Source organism: Camelina sativa, chromosome 12 (assembly GCF_000633955.1).
Source record: "Camelina sativa cultivar DH55 chromosome 12, Cs, whole genome shotgun sequence".
In the NCBI taxonomy this organism is placed as follows: domain Eukaryota; kingdom Viridiplantae; phylum Streptophyta; class Magnoliopsida; order Brassicales; family Brassicaceae; genus Camelina; species Camelina sativa.
Window position 1 is genome coordinate 6,765,095 of NC_025696.1, and position 15,889 is coordinate 6,780,983.

The following is a 15,889-nucleotide window of genomic DNA, read 5'->3' on the forward strand; positions in this document are numbered from 1 at the left end:
TCGGCCCAGCCTGGCAAAGCTGAACACAAACTTCATGAACGTGACTCAGCAGACATCAAGAAGCAGAGGAAAATCCACCAATTTCACATCCCCGAAGACTAGTTCTATTGAGCTTTCAATTTCTGTTGATGGTTCCACTTCTTCGCATGCCTCGAAGATGTCTGTAAAGAACACGAGTTTGAACAGAAAGCAAAACAGTTCCAATATAGTGGGAGAAAGACCAGTCAATGATAAACCAGCCAAGGCAATCCCAGCTTGCACTGAACACATCAACAAGCCAACTCCCATGGTGAGTCCTGTGAATGTCAAAGCTGGAAAACTGTTTTCCTATAAGGAGGTTGCACTGGCACCCCCTGGAACGATTGTAAAATTAGCTGCAGAGCAGTTGCCGTCAGAAGAAACAAAATCCCCAGAGATTATAGATACGGCAAAAGTTGCAGTAGATGGTCCTCAAAAAGTTAATGCTCAGGATGATGAGAGCGAGAATAAGCATGTGGCTACAGAAACGGAAGCAGAAAACACTGATAGCGGTGAGCGAGGAAGGGTGGTTGTTGGTGGATCAGACTTGACGAGCTCACCCAAAGAAATCAAGTTTGTGGAGGCCGTAAAGGCAGCTGAAGAAACATTTCCAACAGAGACAGACGTATCAAATACAAGACAAGGAAAAACTGAGAGTGTACCAACGTCTGGGGATTCAAATGCATCTCTCTTGAATAATTCACCAACACCAAAAGATTCAAATGGCAGTGGATCAGCAACTGGAGTAAAGCTCCAAAAGGATTTATCTGATACTGAACTGAAAACAGTAGATGGCGAAACAGAAAAGCTGCCTAACGGAGACTCGAGTCCAAAGTCATCAATAGCTGCAGATGGAGAAAAGCAAGACGCATGCGAAGCACAAAAAGAAATGAGCAAGAAGCTCTCTGCTTCTGCGCCGCCGTATACCCCAACAACCATTCCAATTTTTGGATCGATTGCAGTTCCAGGATTCAAAGACCACGGTGGAATCCTTCCCTCTCCATTGAATATGCCACCAATGCTTCCTGTTAACCATGTCCGCAGATCAACTCCTCATCAGTCTGTAACAGCTCGAGTTCCCTATGGACCTAGGCTCTCAGGTGGTGGTTACAATCGATCTGGAAACAGGGTTCCGCGTAACAAACCAAGTTTCCCCAATAGCACTGAGTCCAATGGTGAGGCTAATCAATTCAATGGCCCAAGAATAATGAACCCCCATGCGGCTGAGTTCATACCTAGTCAACCTTGGGTTTCTAATGGGTATCCAGTGCCACCAAATGGCTATTTAGCATCCCCAAATGGAGCAGAAATAACACAGAATGGGTACCCGCTGTCGCCTGTAGCAGGTGGATATCCCTGTAACATGTCCATTACACAGCCTCAGAATGGACTTAGCATACATGCACCACCTGCTTTGGAAGAATTACCTGGTGCTGAAAGCTCTGAGGAGAAGAGCGGAAGCGAAGAAGAAAGCAACAACGAGAAAAAAGCTGGAGAGGAAGAAGTCATTGCACAAGCAACCACAGATACACTTGAAAATGGACATTTGACAGTAGGTGAAGTGGAAACCACATCACATGAGACCTCTGATGGGAAAAATGGAGAACTAAAGGGAGGCAAGTGCTGGGGAGATTACAGCGATAATGAAATCGAGCAAATTGAAGTTACAAGTTGAAGAAGCAACTGTCTGTCACTGAAGTATTAACATTGAGGCTAAAGGAATGGAGAAACATTTTGGCTCCATTGATGACGTTGAGGTACACAATCATCATAGTTGAAAAAAGCATTTTTACTTGTGAATTTTGTGTTGTGACGCAGGACCAAGGCTCGTCACTCCTGCTTTAACAACTTTTCTCCTGCTTTCAGTTTTTGGTTTCCGTGGCTGAAAACTAGAAATATTCAACTCCTTAATAAAGATTTGTCCCTTTGTGTTTTTCTCTTTCTTTGGTATAAGATATTAGTTGTAAGATAAAAGTGTTTGGCCATGTCTAGTTTTCTCTAGAAAAGAACACACAATGGCTTACTGGTGTAGGTTCAGCTCGTTAGAACTAGCTCATGGCCTCCCAAAAAGAGAAAACCGTGAATGTTAATTCCTTGTATTTAAGAGCTTGAGGATTAGATTTTATAAAAGCTTCACTAGTGACTAGACTACACATTTCTTGGTTGATTGCACAGCATATACTTAACTGATAAAAACATGATCAACTAGCAAGAAAAAGATGGGTCTATGTTTAAACACAGAATAAATACATTATGAGAGCTTTTGTTCGGTAAAAAATGGTTCCAACAGGTTTGACAGCATCTCTAACCACATTGTAACAATACTAAGAAGAAGGCTGCTCCGCCGACATTCTTGAATGTTGTTCCAGGTATTCTCTGCTGTTCATCTCCGTTAATCTGCAGTACGCATAGGAGATAATCAGTCCAGACTATAGATAAGAGTAAACCCAACAGTTGCTCAGTGGTACCTGCTAATAGTGCGGTCTTTAGCAAACCCAAGTTCATTGTCCACGCAAATGTCGAGATCATCACTCTTCCTTGATCTTGAAGAGGTTCTAGGTGCTATTTGCTGTGCATCAGAGATTGTCACTATTCTCTCCAGCAGTTCTAGAGGGCTACCCTCTGCCGTGCACAGTAGCCTAGCCTTGGTCTCATACATCACCTGTTAGTAATCTCAACCGTTGGGCAAACAATTTTCCAAAAAGAGAATGAATGTAGAAACGAGAGATCAAAAGAGATATACATCAACCAGTGTCACAAAACGGTAAGCTGCGGTCCTATTGTGGAGCCCGAAAACGGGTACACCTTCCAGAGCCAAAGTATGAAACTTCTCTGCAATGAAATTTGCATTTCAAGATTAAGCAGCGTGTACGAAATTTAGTGCAATGAAAATAGTATGATGGCTCTGGGGTTAGACTTACTGAATAATCCGAGATAATCAGCTGCGCCTAGGGGTCTATCACACAGCTCTTCAAAACGAAAGTAGGCACATCCATCAGCAGCCAGCGGAACCTGGTGTACAACAAAACAAAACAGAATGGAATGGCATTTGAAGGTTTCCGGACAATCAATCAACAGAATCCATGCAAAGCACTCTGCAGCACAAAATGGTGAACTGCAAGTTAATGCATCTCTGAAAGAAGAAGCATAAAATACCTCCAATTTCCTCCCCATTACTACTTCAACCACCTGAGGACCGGCTGGTTGATCGCCAACCAACAGCTGAAACTTCTGTTTAATAAGACCAGAAATATCCTTTCCAATAAAGTAAAATCCCTCTTCAGCCTGCAGTCAAGAGCAGATAGCTATAAGATTAAGATCACGTTGCAAACAAACTAAGACAGAGTTACTGAGAGAGCGAAATCACATACAGAGGTCAGTTTCCGATAGTCCACCGATGAACCAATCTCACGAACCACACATCTTTCCTACAACAGTTACTTCTCAGTATCAGTTACGCAAGGTAATGGATCACATGAAACGAGTTCAGCGCGTTGATAGTAACAGGCCTTTTCATCTGCATACCTTTAATGTAGAAATAAACGGAAGGAATAGGTCTCTCTGTAAACCCCTTTCATAGAGATTATCTGGAGCACGGTTTGATGTAGCAACAAGAACCTACACTTGCTTTCAGTTACCGACATGAACAAACTATTAAATAACTGCAGGTTTAGGTCCAGTAGCTTACAAGAGTTAAGAAAGATGAAGGTTGTATAGATTTTACTTACAATGCCATTGTTAAACAAGTGTCTAAAGAGACGGTTTAGTATCAAAGCATCAGCCACATCATTGACCTATACATGAAGAAAGCAATAAATTAAGGCGAGTTACCCTAAACAAAAAATTTTTAACAGTTAAGATAAGCCTCCAATACCATGAACTCATCTAAGCATAGCAGTATAGCCTCGTCAGCTATTTCAAGGCCAACAACTTCAAGTGGATCTTCAAGACCCTTGTGCTTCTGCAGAGGATATTAAAATGACAATTTCATGTTGTACAAGCCGCATCTTAAAAAAAAAAGACAAGCTTGGAGCTAGAATCTTACTTGCAAGCGGCTATGAACACTCAACATGAAATTGTGAAAGTGAATCCTTTGCGCTCTCCAGCTAGCTGGCCTAACCCGGGTTTAAACAGAGGATCAGATGAATCCAAACTAACAAACAAAAATCATAGAAACTATATATACGAATTGTGTGAAGTCCTACTTGGCAACTTACAACTGATGAAAAAACAAGTCCATGAGCATAGTTTTGCCAGTTCCAACACCTCCATATAAGTATAAGCCTTTGACAGGGGAGACAGAAGAAGAGTGAGACACGAATTTTTTCCAGAACCAATTACTACTCTTAGTTGGTTTTGCGGATGCAGAGTAACGATCTAATCGACAAGCATCAGCGGATTGAACAAGCTCGTCGTAGAGTCTCTGAAGTTCTCTTAATGTACCTAGCTGCAAAAAAATCAAAACTTTAGAATCGACTCACACTAGAAATCCAACAAAAGACAGAAAAAAGCAAAACTACCTGACATAAATCTCCATCCAATAGCTCTCCAGCTACGATTCTACGTTCATACTCTACTAGAGGTCCTGCAATCTTCCCATCTCCGTTGGGATGTACAAGAGTAGAGAAGGAAGAAGACGAGAATATAAGGGACGGAGAAGGAGAGCTGGGATTGATTGGGATCAAAGAATTATGAATAGGAGCGGAAGTGTAGTATCGTCGATGCCTCGAGAATAGAGTTACACGGCGAAGGGAGAGAAGAAGAAAACGCATGGTGCGAATGAGAGGAGAGAGAGAGGTAATCGGAGACGTCCAACGTGATCGGAGGATGACGGATCCAACGAAGAAGAGTCGTAGCGATGCACCTCCCTCACTACTCACCTGCTCGAGCTTTTTGATTCTCTGAACTCTGAACCTCCTGAAAGATCCAAAAACACAACGTGACCAGAGTAAACCGAATCATATTAACTCGTTCCACTTAACCGAATTTAACCATCAAACCGGTATGAATTAATTAGTGATTTTCTTTAGGCCCAACAGAGCCCAATAAGGAAAGCGGCCTCATTGGCTTTTTCTAGTCGTCGTCACCGGAGAAAATGTTGGCATTTTGCAAATTTCCCATCTTCGACTGCTGCTGCTGCGTCTTCTCTTTCTTCTCCAACCCCAACCTTATTCTTCTCATCACCGTTCGTCTTCGGATCAAGCCATGGAGGACGAGGTTAATTTACATCTTTTCTTATTTGTGTTATATAACTACGCTTTAGCTCTCTGCTTGTAATTGAAGAATCGGGAATTTTTTTGTATTGAAAATTTCGACCTTCATTTGAGATCTGATTGATCACTTTTTTATGCTTACATTAATTTCAGTATCCATTAGATTCATTTTATGTATGAGAATTCGATTTGATGCAAAATTGGCTGCTCTGTGATGTAGCTTTTTTTCACTCAATACTCTCCCATTTCTTCTTCTATTTGTATGATCTGATAAGAGTGGTAGAGAATAGCCCTGAGTTTTTTTTATCCCTAATTGAAGAGATGATTCTTTGAATAGAGAGGAAATATATCTGATTGCATCGGAATTGTATAAAAGCGATGAAGATTTGTCAAATCTATTTCCTTCATACACATGGTTTTGTTGCTTGTGTGGTTTGTTTCACTATGCTAGATGAAGCTTTGCAATTCTGAATGACTCTGATTTCACGGGGATTCTTGTATAATGTAACGTTTTTTTCAAACCATTATCCCAAAGGCTAGATATTTGTTGCTTGTGTTGAATATAGTAATAGTAGATTAGGATTTGAAAGAGAAGAAAAGTATGGAGCTTTGGATCCTAAAAAACAGTTTTGTAATAGTTTGGTTTCTTTGCTCAATTGGTTTCAATGTTTGTTATCTCGGATGTCTGAGCTGTTTTTTGTGTTTTTCTTCTATTGCACTAGATTGAACTGAAAACGGCCCCTGCTGATTTCCGGTTTCCTACAACAAACCAAACAAGGCACTGCTTTACCCGTTACATTGAGTTCCACAGGTACTCTTGTTTAATACTACACTGAGTTTTACAATCGTAGTCTCTCTCTTCAACACATTCTAACCTCAACAACAAAATTTTATTACTGATAGGTGCACAACTGCAAAGGGTGAGGACTCCAACGAATGCGAGAGGTTCGCCAAGTATTACCGCGCTCTCTGCCCTGGAGAATGGGTTTGTACCTTTAATGTTCTCCCTTCCACTTCTTCTTATGACCATCTTTTCTCTACACACATTTCTTGACATTGTAATTTATATTATATCCTCGCAGGTTGACAAATGGAATGAGCAGAGGGAGACCGGAACTTTCCCTGGCCCTCTCTGATTCCCTCAAAATAACCTCTCTCTTCATCATTTTTATTAAGTTTGTGTGACCAAAAAAAAGGTCGTGTGGATGGATGATGATCATGAAATCTTTTCTTTTGTTAAGTGTTTTCGTTTTGATGATGATGATCAAATAAATTTGCAAGACATTCTTTGTGATTCATAATGTCACATCTTTTTAATTCTCGATACATTTTTGCTTTATCCAACAATTTGAGGGCCTAAACAATAAATATCAATCTTTTAAGAGTAATTAACTTTTTTACTTTGTCTACCTGTCGTAACACTGTGAACCGTCTGATTCCCCGTAACAGATTTCGTAACGGACAAAACTCCCATTTTTTTCATTATAAGATCTGAATTGAGAGATTAAAAAGTACATTTTTTTGGTTTGTGAAAGAAGCTAAAAGCCAAAAGAAGCCATGGTTCAGTGTAGCAACAACCTCCTCGGAATCCTCAATTTCTTCACATTCCTCCTCTCAATCCCAATCCTCTCAGCCGGGATCTGGCTAGGCAAAAATGCAGCAACAGAGTGCGAACGTTTCCTCGACAAACCAATCGTCGTCCTCGGAGTTTTCCTCATGTTCGTCTCCATCGCTGGTCTCGTCGGCGCTTGTTGCCGTGTCTCTTGCCTCCTCTGGCTTTACCTTTTCGCTATGTTCCTCTTGATTCTCCTCGGTTTCTGCTTCACGATCTTCGCCTTCGCCGTCACTAACCGTGGAGCCGGCGAGGTTATATCAGATCGTGGTTATAAAGAGTATCGCGTCGGTGATTACTCGAATTGGCTTCAGAAACGTGTTACTAATGCTAAGAATTGGGAACGGATCAGAAGCTGTTTGATGTATTCAGACGTTTGCGCTACTTACCGTACTCGTTATTCTACCATTAACGTTGAAGAGTTCTACAAGTCTCATCTCAATGCTCTTCAGGTCACAGATTCTTAATTCCGATTCTGATTTCGTTTATCTACATTTCAGAATTAGAGATCTGGATTATAAAGTGTTTATCTTTTTTTGAGATTCACTTTTGCTTTTCTCCTCAAAAAGTGTTTTTGTTTTTTGAGATCAAAAAGCTTACTTTTTTCTTTCTCTAATGGAAACAAACACACAGAGCCTTTTTAAAGATTTAGTCTTTAGTGATAGCATCTTGTTATGTGATATGAAAGCTATGATCTTGTGTTGGATTTTGTACCTAATGATAAATTCTGACTTTTTTACTTGTGTAGTCTGGTTGCTGTAAGCCGTCGAACGACTGTAACTTCACTTATGTGAATCCGACTACATGGACAAAGACACCTGGTCCATACAAAAACGAGGACTGTAACGTCTGGGACAACAAACCGGCAACGTTATGCTATGACTGTCAAGCCTGCAAGGCGGGTTTGCTCGACAACATCAAGACCTCGTGGAAAAAAGTGGCTCAGATCAACATTGTCTTCCTTATATTCCTCATTATTGTTTACTCCGTTGGTTGTTGTGCGTTCAGGAATAACAGGAAACGTAGCTGGTAATGAGATCTTTTTATGTGTTGAAATAGTAGAGCTCCAAAACCGAGATTGAGAACAATGAAAGATATATCTGAAGTGTTATTCATCTTACTGTCTAGTAAGTTACTGCAGCCTTAAAAGAAAGCTCGTTGACGGCTTGTTTTGTGTGTGTGTGTGTCTGTGTAAGATTGCACTTGCTTTTCAATGTAATTTCTCTCTTGAATTTGCAACATATGACTAAATGAATTACAAAAGCACCTTGCTTTGTGCTTCTATTTTTCTAATGTTTTGTGCATTGAGTAGCTTCTACATTACTGCCATATTCTAAATTGTCTCTTGTCAAAGAAATCTCCTTACACCGACTTCATATACAACTCACATGAGAAGAGGTTCTAAGAGCTCTGAACTACGGAAGATCTTATCACCAATCACAATGGAAGCAATGTCAGCTTGGGAGGAAGTGGTGTGTCCATGTTCCAATTTTAGGTCTATGGATTCTTCTTCATAGTCTTCGGATTTTCCCCACAGAACAACGTAGAGACCAATGAAAATAGCCAAAGCGCCTAGCAAGCTGAAGATAAGAGCAAAACAGATTAACAAAATGTGAACTGAGCTTCAAAACGAAAAGAGGACAAAAAAGAAGATGGCGTACCTCCCGAGGTAAGTCTTTTCTTGTAAATACAAAGCCCCGAAGAAAGTGGTAATGATTGCTGAAAGAGGGTTGAAGAGGGCAGAGAACAGAGGTCCTTTCTGTGACACGACCCAAGCTTGTAAAAAGAAAGTTACCGCCAATTGGATGCCAGAGTATATACAACAGGAGAGCTTCAAAGAGGAATCAAGCTTCCATGGTGATAAATGAGTGTTGCCTAAGGCGAGAGCCACGACGAAAGAGAATATGGTAGCCATGAAACATATCCAGGAGCAAGTGTACAAGTGATCAGGACAGTGAGAGGCAATAGGGATCTGAAAGATCAACCATAGGGACCAAGCGAATGTACTAATGACAAGAAATATGCAGCCGAGTAACCAAGTGTTGCTGTCTTTGTTGAGCAGGGCGTTGAGCAATTTGGGACCTCTTAGAAAAGTCATTGTCATGGCTCCTCCCACACACACACCGGTTCCTATTACTTTTGCAACACTTTTCATACTACTCCTCTTAATACTCTCGTATCTTGAAAAAAACATCCAATATCGATAATTAGTCAACCCATCCATCATATATAGTGAATAGTGCCATATAAATCTTGATAATATACATACCCAACAATGACGGAGATAATGAAGGTGACGGCAGGGATAAGATTGGTCATGGCACAAGCCATGGATGAAGAAGACAAGTCAAGCCCTTTAAAATAAGCGTTCTGGTTCACAGTCACACCAATAACAGCCGTGAGAGCCACCCACCAATAGCCTCTTACTCCGAGACAAGGTTTGTTTTCTTTTTTCCTATTTACCATTCACATGGAAATGGTTTCCATCATCAATATTTATATTCATTTTGGTGATGTAATATATATGTTTCATATGGATGGATCAAAAACTGAACTTACCAAGCGGAAATGAAAGAGATGGGGCAGATGAAGACAGTGGCGATGGCTTGACGGTAAACAACGAAGACGGTGGGAGTGAGTCCTTCCGTGAAAGCAGCTTTCGTGAAGAGTGCAACTCCCGCCGACGTAAACTGCAAAAACACTAACGCCAACACCGCCTTGTACTTCGATATCTCCATGGTTCTCTCTCTCTCTCTATCCCTTTAAGGTCAAAAATCACTGAAAACTTAATCTCTCTCAAAGTACGTTTCGGCTGCCTTATATATATTGTTTATGTGAATACAAAATAATGTGTCAAGCGTGTGTGAATAATGTGATAGGAAGTATTAGGGAACCTAGCTGTTATAGATGCGTAATGAGATTGTGTAATATTCAACTATATAAGACACTTATTAAACATCAAGAATACGTAAGCTTCTATAGGTGTGAAATTGAAAAAAAAAATGAATTTATATCTATACAGTTAGCTTTCTTCTCCTCTGCCATCTAAACAATATCTATAATTATAAACTTAAAATACTCATTGAGTCCATACTTATGTTACTTATAATTATTAGAGAGTTTAAATAAATAAAAGTTAATTAAGTAAAATAAATGAAATGTTAAAATAAGAAAACAATACTATTAATTCTTTATTAGTGATAATAATATAATTTAACTTTTTATTAATGATAATAATATAATTTAACTTTTTTTCATACTGACCATAATTTAAAATTTCAAATGTGTTAATGAGTTTTAGAATGTAAGTAAATTTTAAATTCATGGTAGAATAAAACAAAATTTATGTAATTGTATTTATAATATTTTAAACAAAAAAATTTGAAAATGAATCTATATCTATAAAGTTAGCTTTCCTCTCTTCTCATTCTGCCACCTAAGCAACATTTTTTTTTTTAACTTTAAAATAAACTTAAAATATTTATTTAGTCCATATTTATTTATATGTTACCTATAATTAATAGAGAATTTAAATAAATAAAAACTAATTATGTAAAATAAATGAAATATTAAAATAAGAAAACAATACTATAAATTCTTTATTAGTGATAATAATATAATTTACCTTTTCTTTTAAACAGATCACAATTTAAAATTTCAAATGTGTTAATGAGTTTTAGAATGGAAGTAAATTTTAAATTCATGGTAAAATAAAACAAAATTTATGTAATTGTATTTATAATATTTTAAACAAAAAAAATTGAAAGTGAATTGGTCGAGAATTCTTTTATTGTACGCTGAACTTGTTTCAATGGGTAAAGATGGTATAACGATATGATATTATATATGTACCTTTACACTAAGTAATGTTTATGAGATTTGATAGATTCAGATTTTCTACAGAATAGTACTATTATGTTAGTATCAACATATAATATATATAATTAGGTCAACAATCGATAATCAATATCAAAATTTTTAAAGAATGTTTTCATGGAATATGAATAAGAAATAAATTCTCTTAAAGATAAAAAATTATGAGGTAGTCATCAATGCGATTATTCTTTATGCGAATTTTTAAATTGAGCTTAGTTACCATGATATATATCAAATTATTTATTTGTCAAGTAACATTATCGTCAACAATATATATATATATATATATGTTGAATATTACTTAGTGAAATAAGTTTAGTGTTTATATAGATTTTTGCTCAAAATTTTGAATGGTTATATTTAAGTTCAATAGTTTATATTGATAGACAATATTTTAAATTAAAATTCTGCGCGTGCGCGGGTACAAATTCTAGTACCTTAATAAGATTCGTGGGATGATTGATTAAGAAAGCTTTTTGATTTTGTTGTCAATTTTTTCAAATTGTTGGATATGGGTTTCACCCCACCTTAACATGCTCCACTCATCACATATGAGAAAAAGTCAACAAAGCTTTTATAAAGGTTGACCGACAAAATAGAACGAATTGGGCTGACAATGTTTCTAGAACACTCGACCTATTTAGGTGACGGCCCGGATATGAATGACTGCTGCTTGAGCCTTGAGGCGTTATCACATCCCAAAACAAGGAGATGACATTTCCCATCAGCTATAAATAGGGAGAGCCTGGAGCAAATAGAAGAACAAAAATGAATTAGGAGTGGAAGTCAAAAGATTATCTGGTTCTAATTCTAAGTATTTAAGTTGTATTAGTCCGTGTACAGTTTTGTAAATAGCATATGGGCATTTAGCAGCATTACTATAATCTTACCAATCCTTGACAAACTCAATAGAAATTACTTTGTTTCGTCCCATTTAATCTTATTCTTTTATCGACGATCACTTGATCAACACAAATAAAGGATCATACTCATACACCAGCGAGAATTGGATTCAGGTATTCACGTTTGAAAAGAAACAACAACAAAAGAAATTATAATGAGTGATTACGTTTTTTGAGGTTCCGCACATAATTTGTCTCTCTAGCAAAGAGTCTTCGAACCAAATTGTCTTTGGTTATAAATGAAATGATGACTTCATTTTGAAGGCTGAGATGCCACCACATTCGGGCATAGCCAAAAGGTTGATCTGTAGCCAATATACCACATGCATATATATATTACATAGAATATATTTTTGTATTATATTCTCTCATATGGATTTTTTTTCCATCCATTGAACACAATATGGGAGGAAATAATTAATTACTGTTTCAAATAAATCTTGAACCAAAAAGAGGAAAAAAAAAACACGGTATATGGAAGAAACTTTTAGGCAAGACATATTCAGAGTTGACTAATAATTATGGTTATGATTTCTCTGTATGATAATCCACACTAATTGTAACAATAACAAATGAATACGAATCAACTGAATAAAACATTTTTTCACAAAACAAAAAGAGTCGCCACCTAGGACCCCATGTGTCATGTGAGGCCTTTTATTACGAATATTTTGGCGCAATAATTCCGATTTAATTAAATGTACAGGTGTATGCCAACGAGATCAGAATTATGGAAATAGCTAGAAAATCATATGCGTGAACGTGGCATATATAGTTTTGTCTGTTTGTCTTCTTAACGTATCCCCGAGTAATCGCAAGTAGCTAGGTTTCTTTCTATCATTGCTGAAATGATTTTTATATTCTTCCTCGATTGGTTTTTGTGGCCCAATCAGAAGTGTGTATGCACGTCGAGAAGAGATATGATTCATAGGATAAGGACAAAGACTATGACTCACGACACAGACATCATCTTCACACATCCTCATTCTAATCCTTCCATATCTTCTACGTACTACCACATCATCATGCATGTACTAGCTCTATTTGCGCGTTTTAGCTAGCTAGGTCATGCGTACATTACAACTTGAATCCACATTTTCTTATTTTTCTAATTATTTTTTTATCAGGTAAACGAATACAACTAGCTCCAAATTCATTTCTATATTCAAAACTTCATTTGATATCAGCTGTTTGATATACATTGATGAGGTATACAAAATATACAATCATTAATCAAATGCGATAACGATAAGAACAATGTTTTTTTTTGTTTTCGAGAAAAGGAGAGATGATGACACATGTAAAATTTCTAGTTATGGAAATAAAGAATTTGTCTACGTATCTTTATGTGGCTGCCGTATTTTCAGATAAAAATTGAAAGAAACGTAAACAAACATTAGAGAAAAAACAAATTGGGCTTAAGTTGGGCCCAAACGGAAGAAAAGCCCAGATATGCGAGCTATGAAGCTTAGGACGTGACGTCGTGATTAGTCCGCAGAAAAAAAAAATGGCGTTTCTCTCTGCCAAGTTCATCCTCTATCGCCATTTTCAGCGAGTCAACCACAGATGGATCATCACGTTCCTTTCTTTCGATTCCTTCCTTGAGGTTCCGGTTCGGTCCCGCCGCTTCACACATTTGTGCTCCGGAGATCGATTAGTCGACGTTCGCCGTATCCAAAACGGTGTCAGAAGATGAGCTTTGGGATGCAGCTTGTCTTCAATGAGCTCAACCCTTCTGCTTACAGTATCCAAGTCAGTTTCTTCTGTCTATTTCACTCTTTGAGATAAACTTAATCGGTGAATTAATCAGTACACAATTCTAGGTATTTGGGAATCATGAATTGAATTCAACTCCTTGAGCTTTGAATTGTTCATATGCAAGTGGTAGATGAAATTATAATTGATGTTGGAGCTGTGAGTATAGTCTAGAAGATGTTCTGATGCGGTGCTGTAGAAAACATTGTTATTGTGTGATTGGTTTCGACTGTTTCCTTGGTTTGAAGTGTTAAGGCTTCTTGGATTTTATATTTGTGTACATATGCTGATGCTACATTTTGCTGTTCAAGTTTCATTAGGATCATAGAAGATACTTGGCAGAGCGTGAGTTTGAGGCGCTCAAGGAGAGAACTTCAGGAAAGAGGGAAGGGTTTACTCGGGTCGCCTGCATAAATGCTACCCTTCCATTGTCGCAACTATCAAGCTCTTCTGAGGATTTATGCTCTGCATGTAAGGTCTGTCTGTTCAATTGCTCATCTTGTGTGTTAACTGTGCATCTCGGTGGAGTTAGTGTAATATACTTCTCGTGGGAGTGAGTTTTAAGAAGGTTGCTTGCATAAAATGGATTTCTGTTTTATATGCTTCATCTGTTTCGCTGTCGATAAAATTTCTCAGTTCTCTGATGGCATAGAAGATAGAGTTATGGTAGGGAGTCTTGATCTTAACCTATAGCGTTGGCTTCCTGATGAAATTGCTGGAACAAAGCCAGAGGTGTTTGATGTTGACAAACAATGCTGAATTTTATCTGATATTGGAAATATTGAGAAGCTTAAGAGTCTTTTAGGTGGTATAGGGGATTGGTGTGGCTTTTTTTGAGAGCATACTTAAGCAACGTCTGTGTTGCGAAAGAGCTGCATCGCACTGGAGTTGGTTACAAACTCATTGAAAAGTCTAAGGAAGTTGGTAGAGAATGGGATAATTAAGAACGTTTTAATCAAAACGAATTGATAAGGTGCCAGATGGGAAATGGGGTGAAAGCTTCTTTCTGGTATGATTCTTGGACTTCTTCTCTAGGGCCATTAATTGAGTTATTTGGCGAATTGGGACCTAGGGAATTAAGGATCCGTAAGCAAGCAACTCTCTGGGAAGCTACTCGGCATGGCCATTGGCACTTTCCAAATGCTAGATCTCTCCAAGCTGAGCAGCTGCAGATCTGCTTGTCAAATGTCTCTCTGATAAGACATGAAGAGAAGAAAGAAGTGGAAGTCAACTAAGCTTGACTAAGTGATGAGCTGGCAAAGGAGAGCAAAGTCTCTAGGTGTGACGGAGTGTTTCAGAATATAAATAAGAGGAGAAGCGATTAGAGAGGGCATGCTGAATGTGTGAAGTGAACCAGTCGCTATGAGACTGAGTTAGGGAGATTAGAATCTGAGGGATGTGAGCGAGGATTCTAATCTCAAGTTATCTTTTTCGATTTTGTAGTTTGAATCTTATTGTTTTCTGGATTTGTGTTGTTCATCGATACAGTCTGTTTATTGGGTTTGGATAAGCAATAGATCTTAGAGTTTCATAGGTCTAAAGCTTATCACTCTCCCCCCTCTTCTGATAGAGGTTCTGATTGGTATTGGTTCCAATGGAGGCAGCCTTCTGGTGCTTGGTCAGATAAATTCTCCTCCAAAGGTACTTGGCATCAAATCCGACAGACTTTTCCTCATGTGTCGTGGCACAAAGCAGTTTGGTTTAAAGAATCAAATTCCACGCTTCTCCTTCATTCATTGGCTATCGGTTCAAGGAAGGCTCTCCACTAGAGATAGACTAAGACAATGGGGAATGAATGTCCCTGCAGCTTTGTGTTCTCTGTGCATCGGGTCAAGATTCTCATTCTCATTTGTTTTTTTAGATGTGAGTATACACGGTCAATTTGGATCTTGATGGCAGGGAAGATATCTCAGAATCCTCCAGCATCGCTTTTGTTTGCATTAAGCTGGGTCTTGAATGTTCAATCATCTCCTCCTCGCTATGCAAGTAAGATCTTGAAGCTTCTCTTGAAAATCTCAGTCTACATGATCTGGAAAGAGCGGAATCAACGGATCTTCTCAGCTAAAGAATCCTCTGCTCCAGCTACTAGAGCTCTTACCGATCGCACAATGCGCAACCGTCTTATCTCCTTCTCGCCGGAGGATCCTTCTATGCACTCTCTCCTTGGGTTTTACTTTGGTTGTATTTCTGCCCCACCTTAGGTGTGGCTTAAGCTCAATATGTAACATTAGCTCTCTCTATTTTAGAGCTGGGTGTGTTTTTGGGTTTCATTGTAAAATGTAGACCTTTTTTTATTGGTATAAATTTAACATTAAACCCAAAAAAAATAAGAACGTTTTAATCAAAACCTCGTTAGACTTGTGCAAATTGGAGTTTAATTAAAAAAAAAAAAGAGTTGTGGAATGGTTCAGGCATAACGGATATGTTCGTGCTTTTAACCGTGGACAATGAAGCAGCGAAGAGGCTATATATGAAAAGTGGGTTCGACCAAGAACTCTGAGGCAATACCTCAA

At 38.2% G+C, this 15,889-nt stretch overlaps 5 protein-coding genes and 1 long non-coding RNA gene across 8 annotated transcripts in view; 4 read left to right on the plus strand and 2 right to left on the minus strand.

Annotated features, from left to right (window-relative positions):
- The window catches only part of LOC104730549 (protein TSS), a gene marked incomplete in the record, with an annotated part of 9,819 nt that extends 7,711 nt beyond the window's left edge, over positions 1 to 2,108 (plus strand). The window contains 1 exon segment of the mRNA XM_010449731.1: positions 1 to 2,108. Within this exon segment, the coding sequence (XP_010448033.1) occupies positions 1 to 1,693 (1,693 nt within the window).
- On the minus strand, positions 2,198 to 4,963 carry LOC104730550 (lactation elevated protein 1-like). 2 transcript variants are annotated; one of them, XM_010449732.2, is made up of 12 exons: positions 4,539 to 4,963; positions 4,236 to 4,465; positions 4,064 to 4,133; positions 3,893 to 3,979; positions 3,747 to 3,812; positions 3,544 to 3,636; positions 3,390 to 3,446; positions 3,175 to 3,303; positions 2,940 to 3,030; positions 2,762 to 2,850; positions 2,487 to 2,680; positions 2,198 to 2,415 (listed from the first exon to the last, which is right to left on the minus strand). In XM_010449732.2, exons 1-12 carry the CDS (start codon positions 4,788 to 4,790, stop codon positions 2,343 to 2,345), a joined length of 1,431 nt encoding a protein of 476 aa, XP_010448034.1. In that variant the 5' UTR covers positions 4,791 to 4,963; the 3' UTR covers positions 2,198 to 2,342. The 2 variants fall into 2 exon arrangements, with proteins under 2 accessions (XP_010448034.1, XP_010448035.1); XM_010449733.1 differs by having other exon boundaries at positions 4,236 to 4,461; positions 4,539 to 4,679.
- On the plus strand, positions 5,110 to 6,557 carry LOC104730551 (cytochrome c oxidase subunit 6b-3). Its single transcript, XM_010449734.2, has 4 exons — positions 5,110 to 5,235; positions 5,954 to 6,042; positions 6,135 to 6,216; positions 6,314 to 6,557. The coding sequence occupies exons 1-4, from the start codon at positions 5,224 to 5,226 to the stop codon at positions 6,365 to 6,367; spliced, it is 237 nt and encodes a 78-aa protein (XP_010448036.1). The 5' UTR covers positions 5,110 to 5,223; the 3' UTR covers positions 6,368 to 6,557.
- LOC104730553 (tetraspanin-7) lies at positions 6,737 to 8,136 on the plus strand. Its single transcript, XM_010449739.2, has 2 exons — positions 6,737 to 7,295; positions 7,592 to 8,136. Exons 1-2 carry the CDS (start codon positions 6,789 to 6,791, stop codon positions 7,874 to 7,876), a joined length of 792 nt encoding a protein of 263 aa, XP_010448041.1. The 5' UTR covers positions 6,737 to 6,788; the 3' UTR covers positions 7,877 to 8,136.
- LOC104730552 (WAT1-related protein At4g28040-like) overlaps positions 7,961 to 15,889 on the minus strand; it is a 10,101-nt gene continuing 2,172 nt past the window's right edge. The window contains exons 1-4 of one of the 2 annotated variants that reach the window (XM_010449736.2): positions 9,403 to 9,581; positions 9,113 to 9,298; positions 8,505 to 9,023; positions 7,961 to 8,423 (exon numbers count right to left, since the gene is read on the minus strand). In XM_010449736.2, coding sequence (XP_010448038.1) covers positions 8,228 to 8,423; positions 8,505 to 9,023; positions 9,113 to 9,298; positions 9,403 to 9,581 — 1,080 coding nt within the window. In that variant the 3' untranslated portion in view covers positions 7,961 to 8,227. Of the gene's footprint in view, positions 8,424 to 8,504; positions 9,024 to 9,112; positions 9,299 to 9,402; positions 9,582 to 15,889 lie in introns of those variants that run through there. The other variant, XM_010449737.2, reaches the window with a different exon arrangement.
- Positions 13,087 to 13,983, plus strand: LOC109128185. The gene is made up of 2 exons (XR_002034673.1): positions 13,087 to 13,373; positions 13,688 to 13,983. It is a non-coding gene; the product is annotated as an uncharacterized LOC109128185 (long non-coding RNA).

What these genes read in the sequence shown, in the direction of transcription:
- LOC104730553 (XM_010449739.2), top strand. Translation starts at nt 6,789, where the DNA reads ATGGTTCAGTGTAGCAACAACCTCCTCGGAATCCTCAATTTCTTCACA. An exon ending in CTCATCTCAATGCTCTTCAG is followed by an intron (nt 7,296 to 7,591) that starts GTCACAGATTCT and finishes TTACTTGTGTAG; the next exon opens with TCTGGTTGCTGTAAGCCGTC.
- LOC104730551 (XM_010449734.2), top strand. An exon ending in CGTTACATTGAGTTCCACAG is followed by an intron (nt 6,043 to 6,134) that starts GTACTCTTGTTT and finishes TATTACTGATAG; the next exon opens with GTGCACAACTGCAAAGGGTG. An exon ending in CTCTCTGCCCTGGAGAATGG is followed by an intron (nt 6,217 to 6,313) that starts GTTTGTACCTTT and finishes ATATCCTCGCAG; the next exon opens with GTTGACAAATGGAATGAGCA.
- LOC104730550 (XM_010449732.2), bottom strand. Translation starts at nt 4,790, where the DNA reads ATGCGTTTTCTTCTTCTCTCCCTTCGCCGTGTAACTCTATTCTCGAGG. An exon ending in ACTTGTTTAACAATGGCATT is followed by an intron (nt 3,637 to 3,746) that starts GTAAGTAAAATC and finishes AAGCAAGTGTAG; the next exon opens with GTTCTTGTTGCTACATCAAA. An exon ending in AAAGACCGCACTATTAGCAG is followed by an intron (nt 2,416 to 2,486) that starts GTACCACTGAGC and finishes TGCGTACTGCAG; the next exon opens with ATTAACGGAGATGAACAGCA.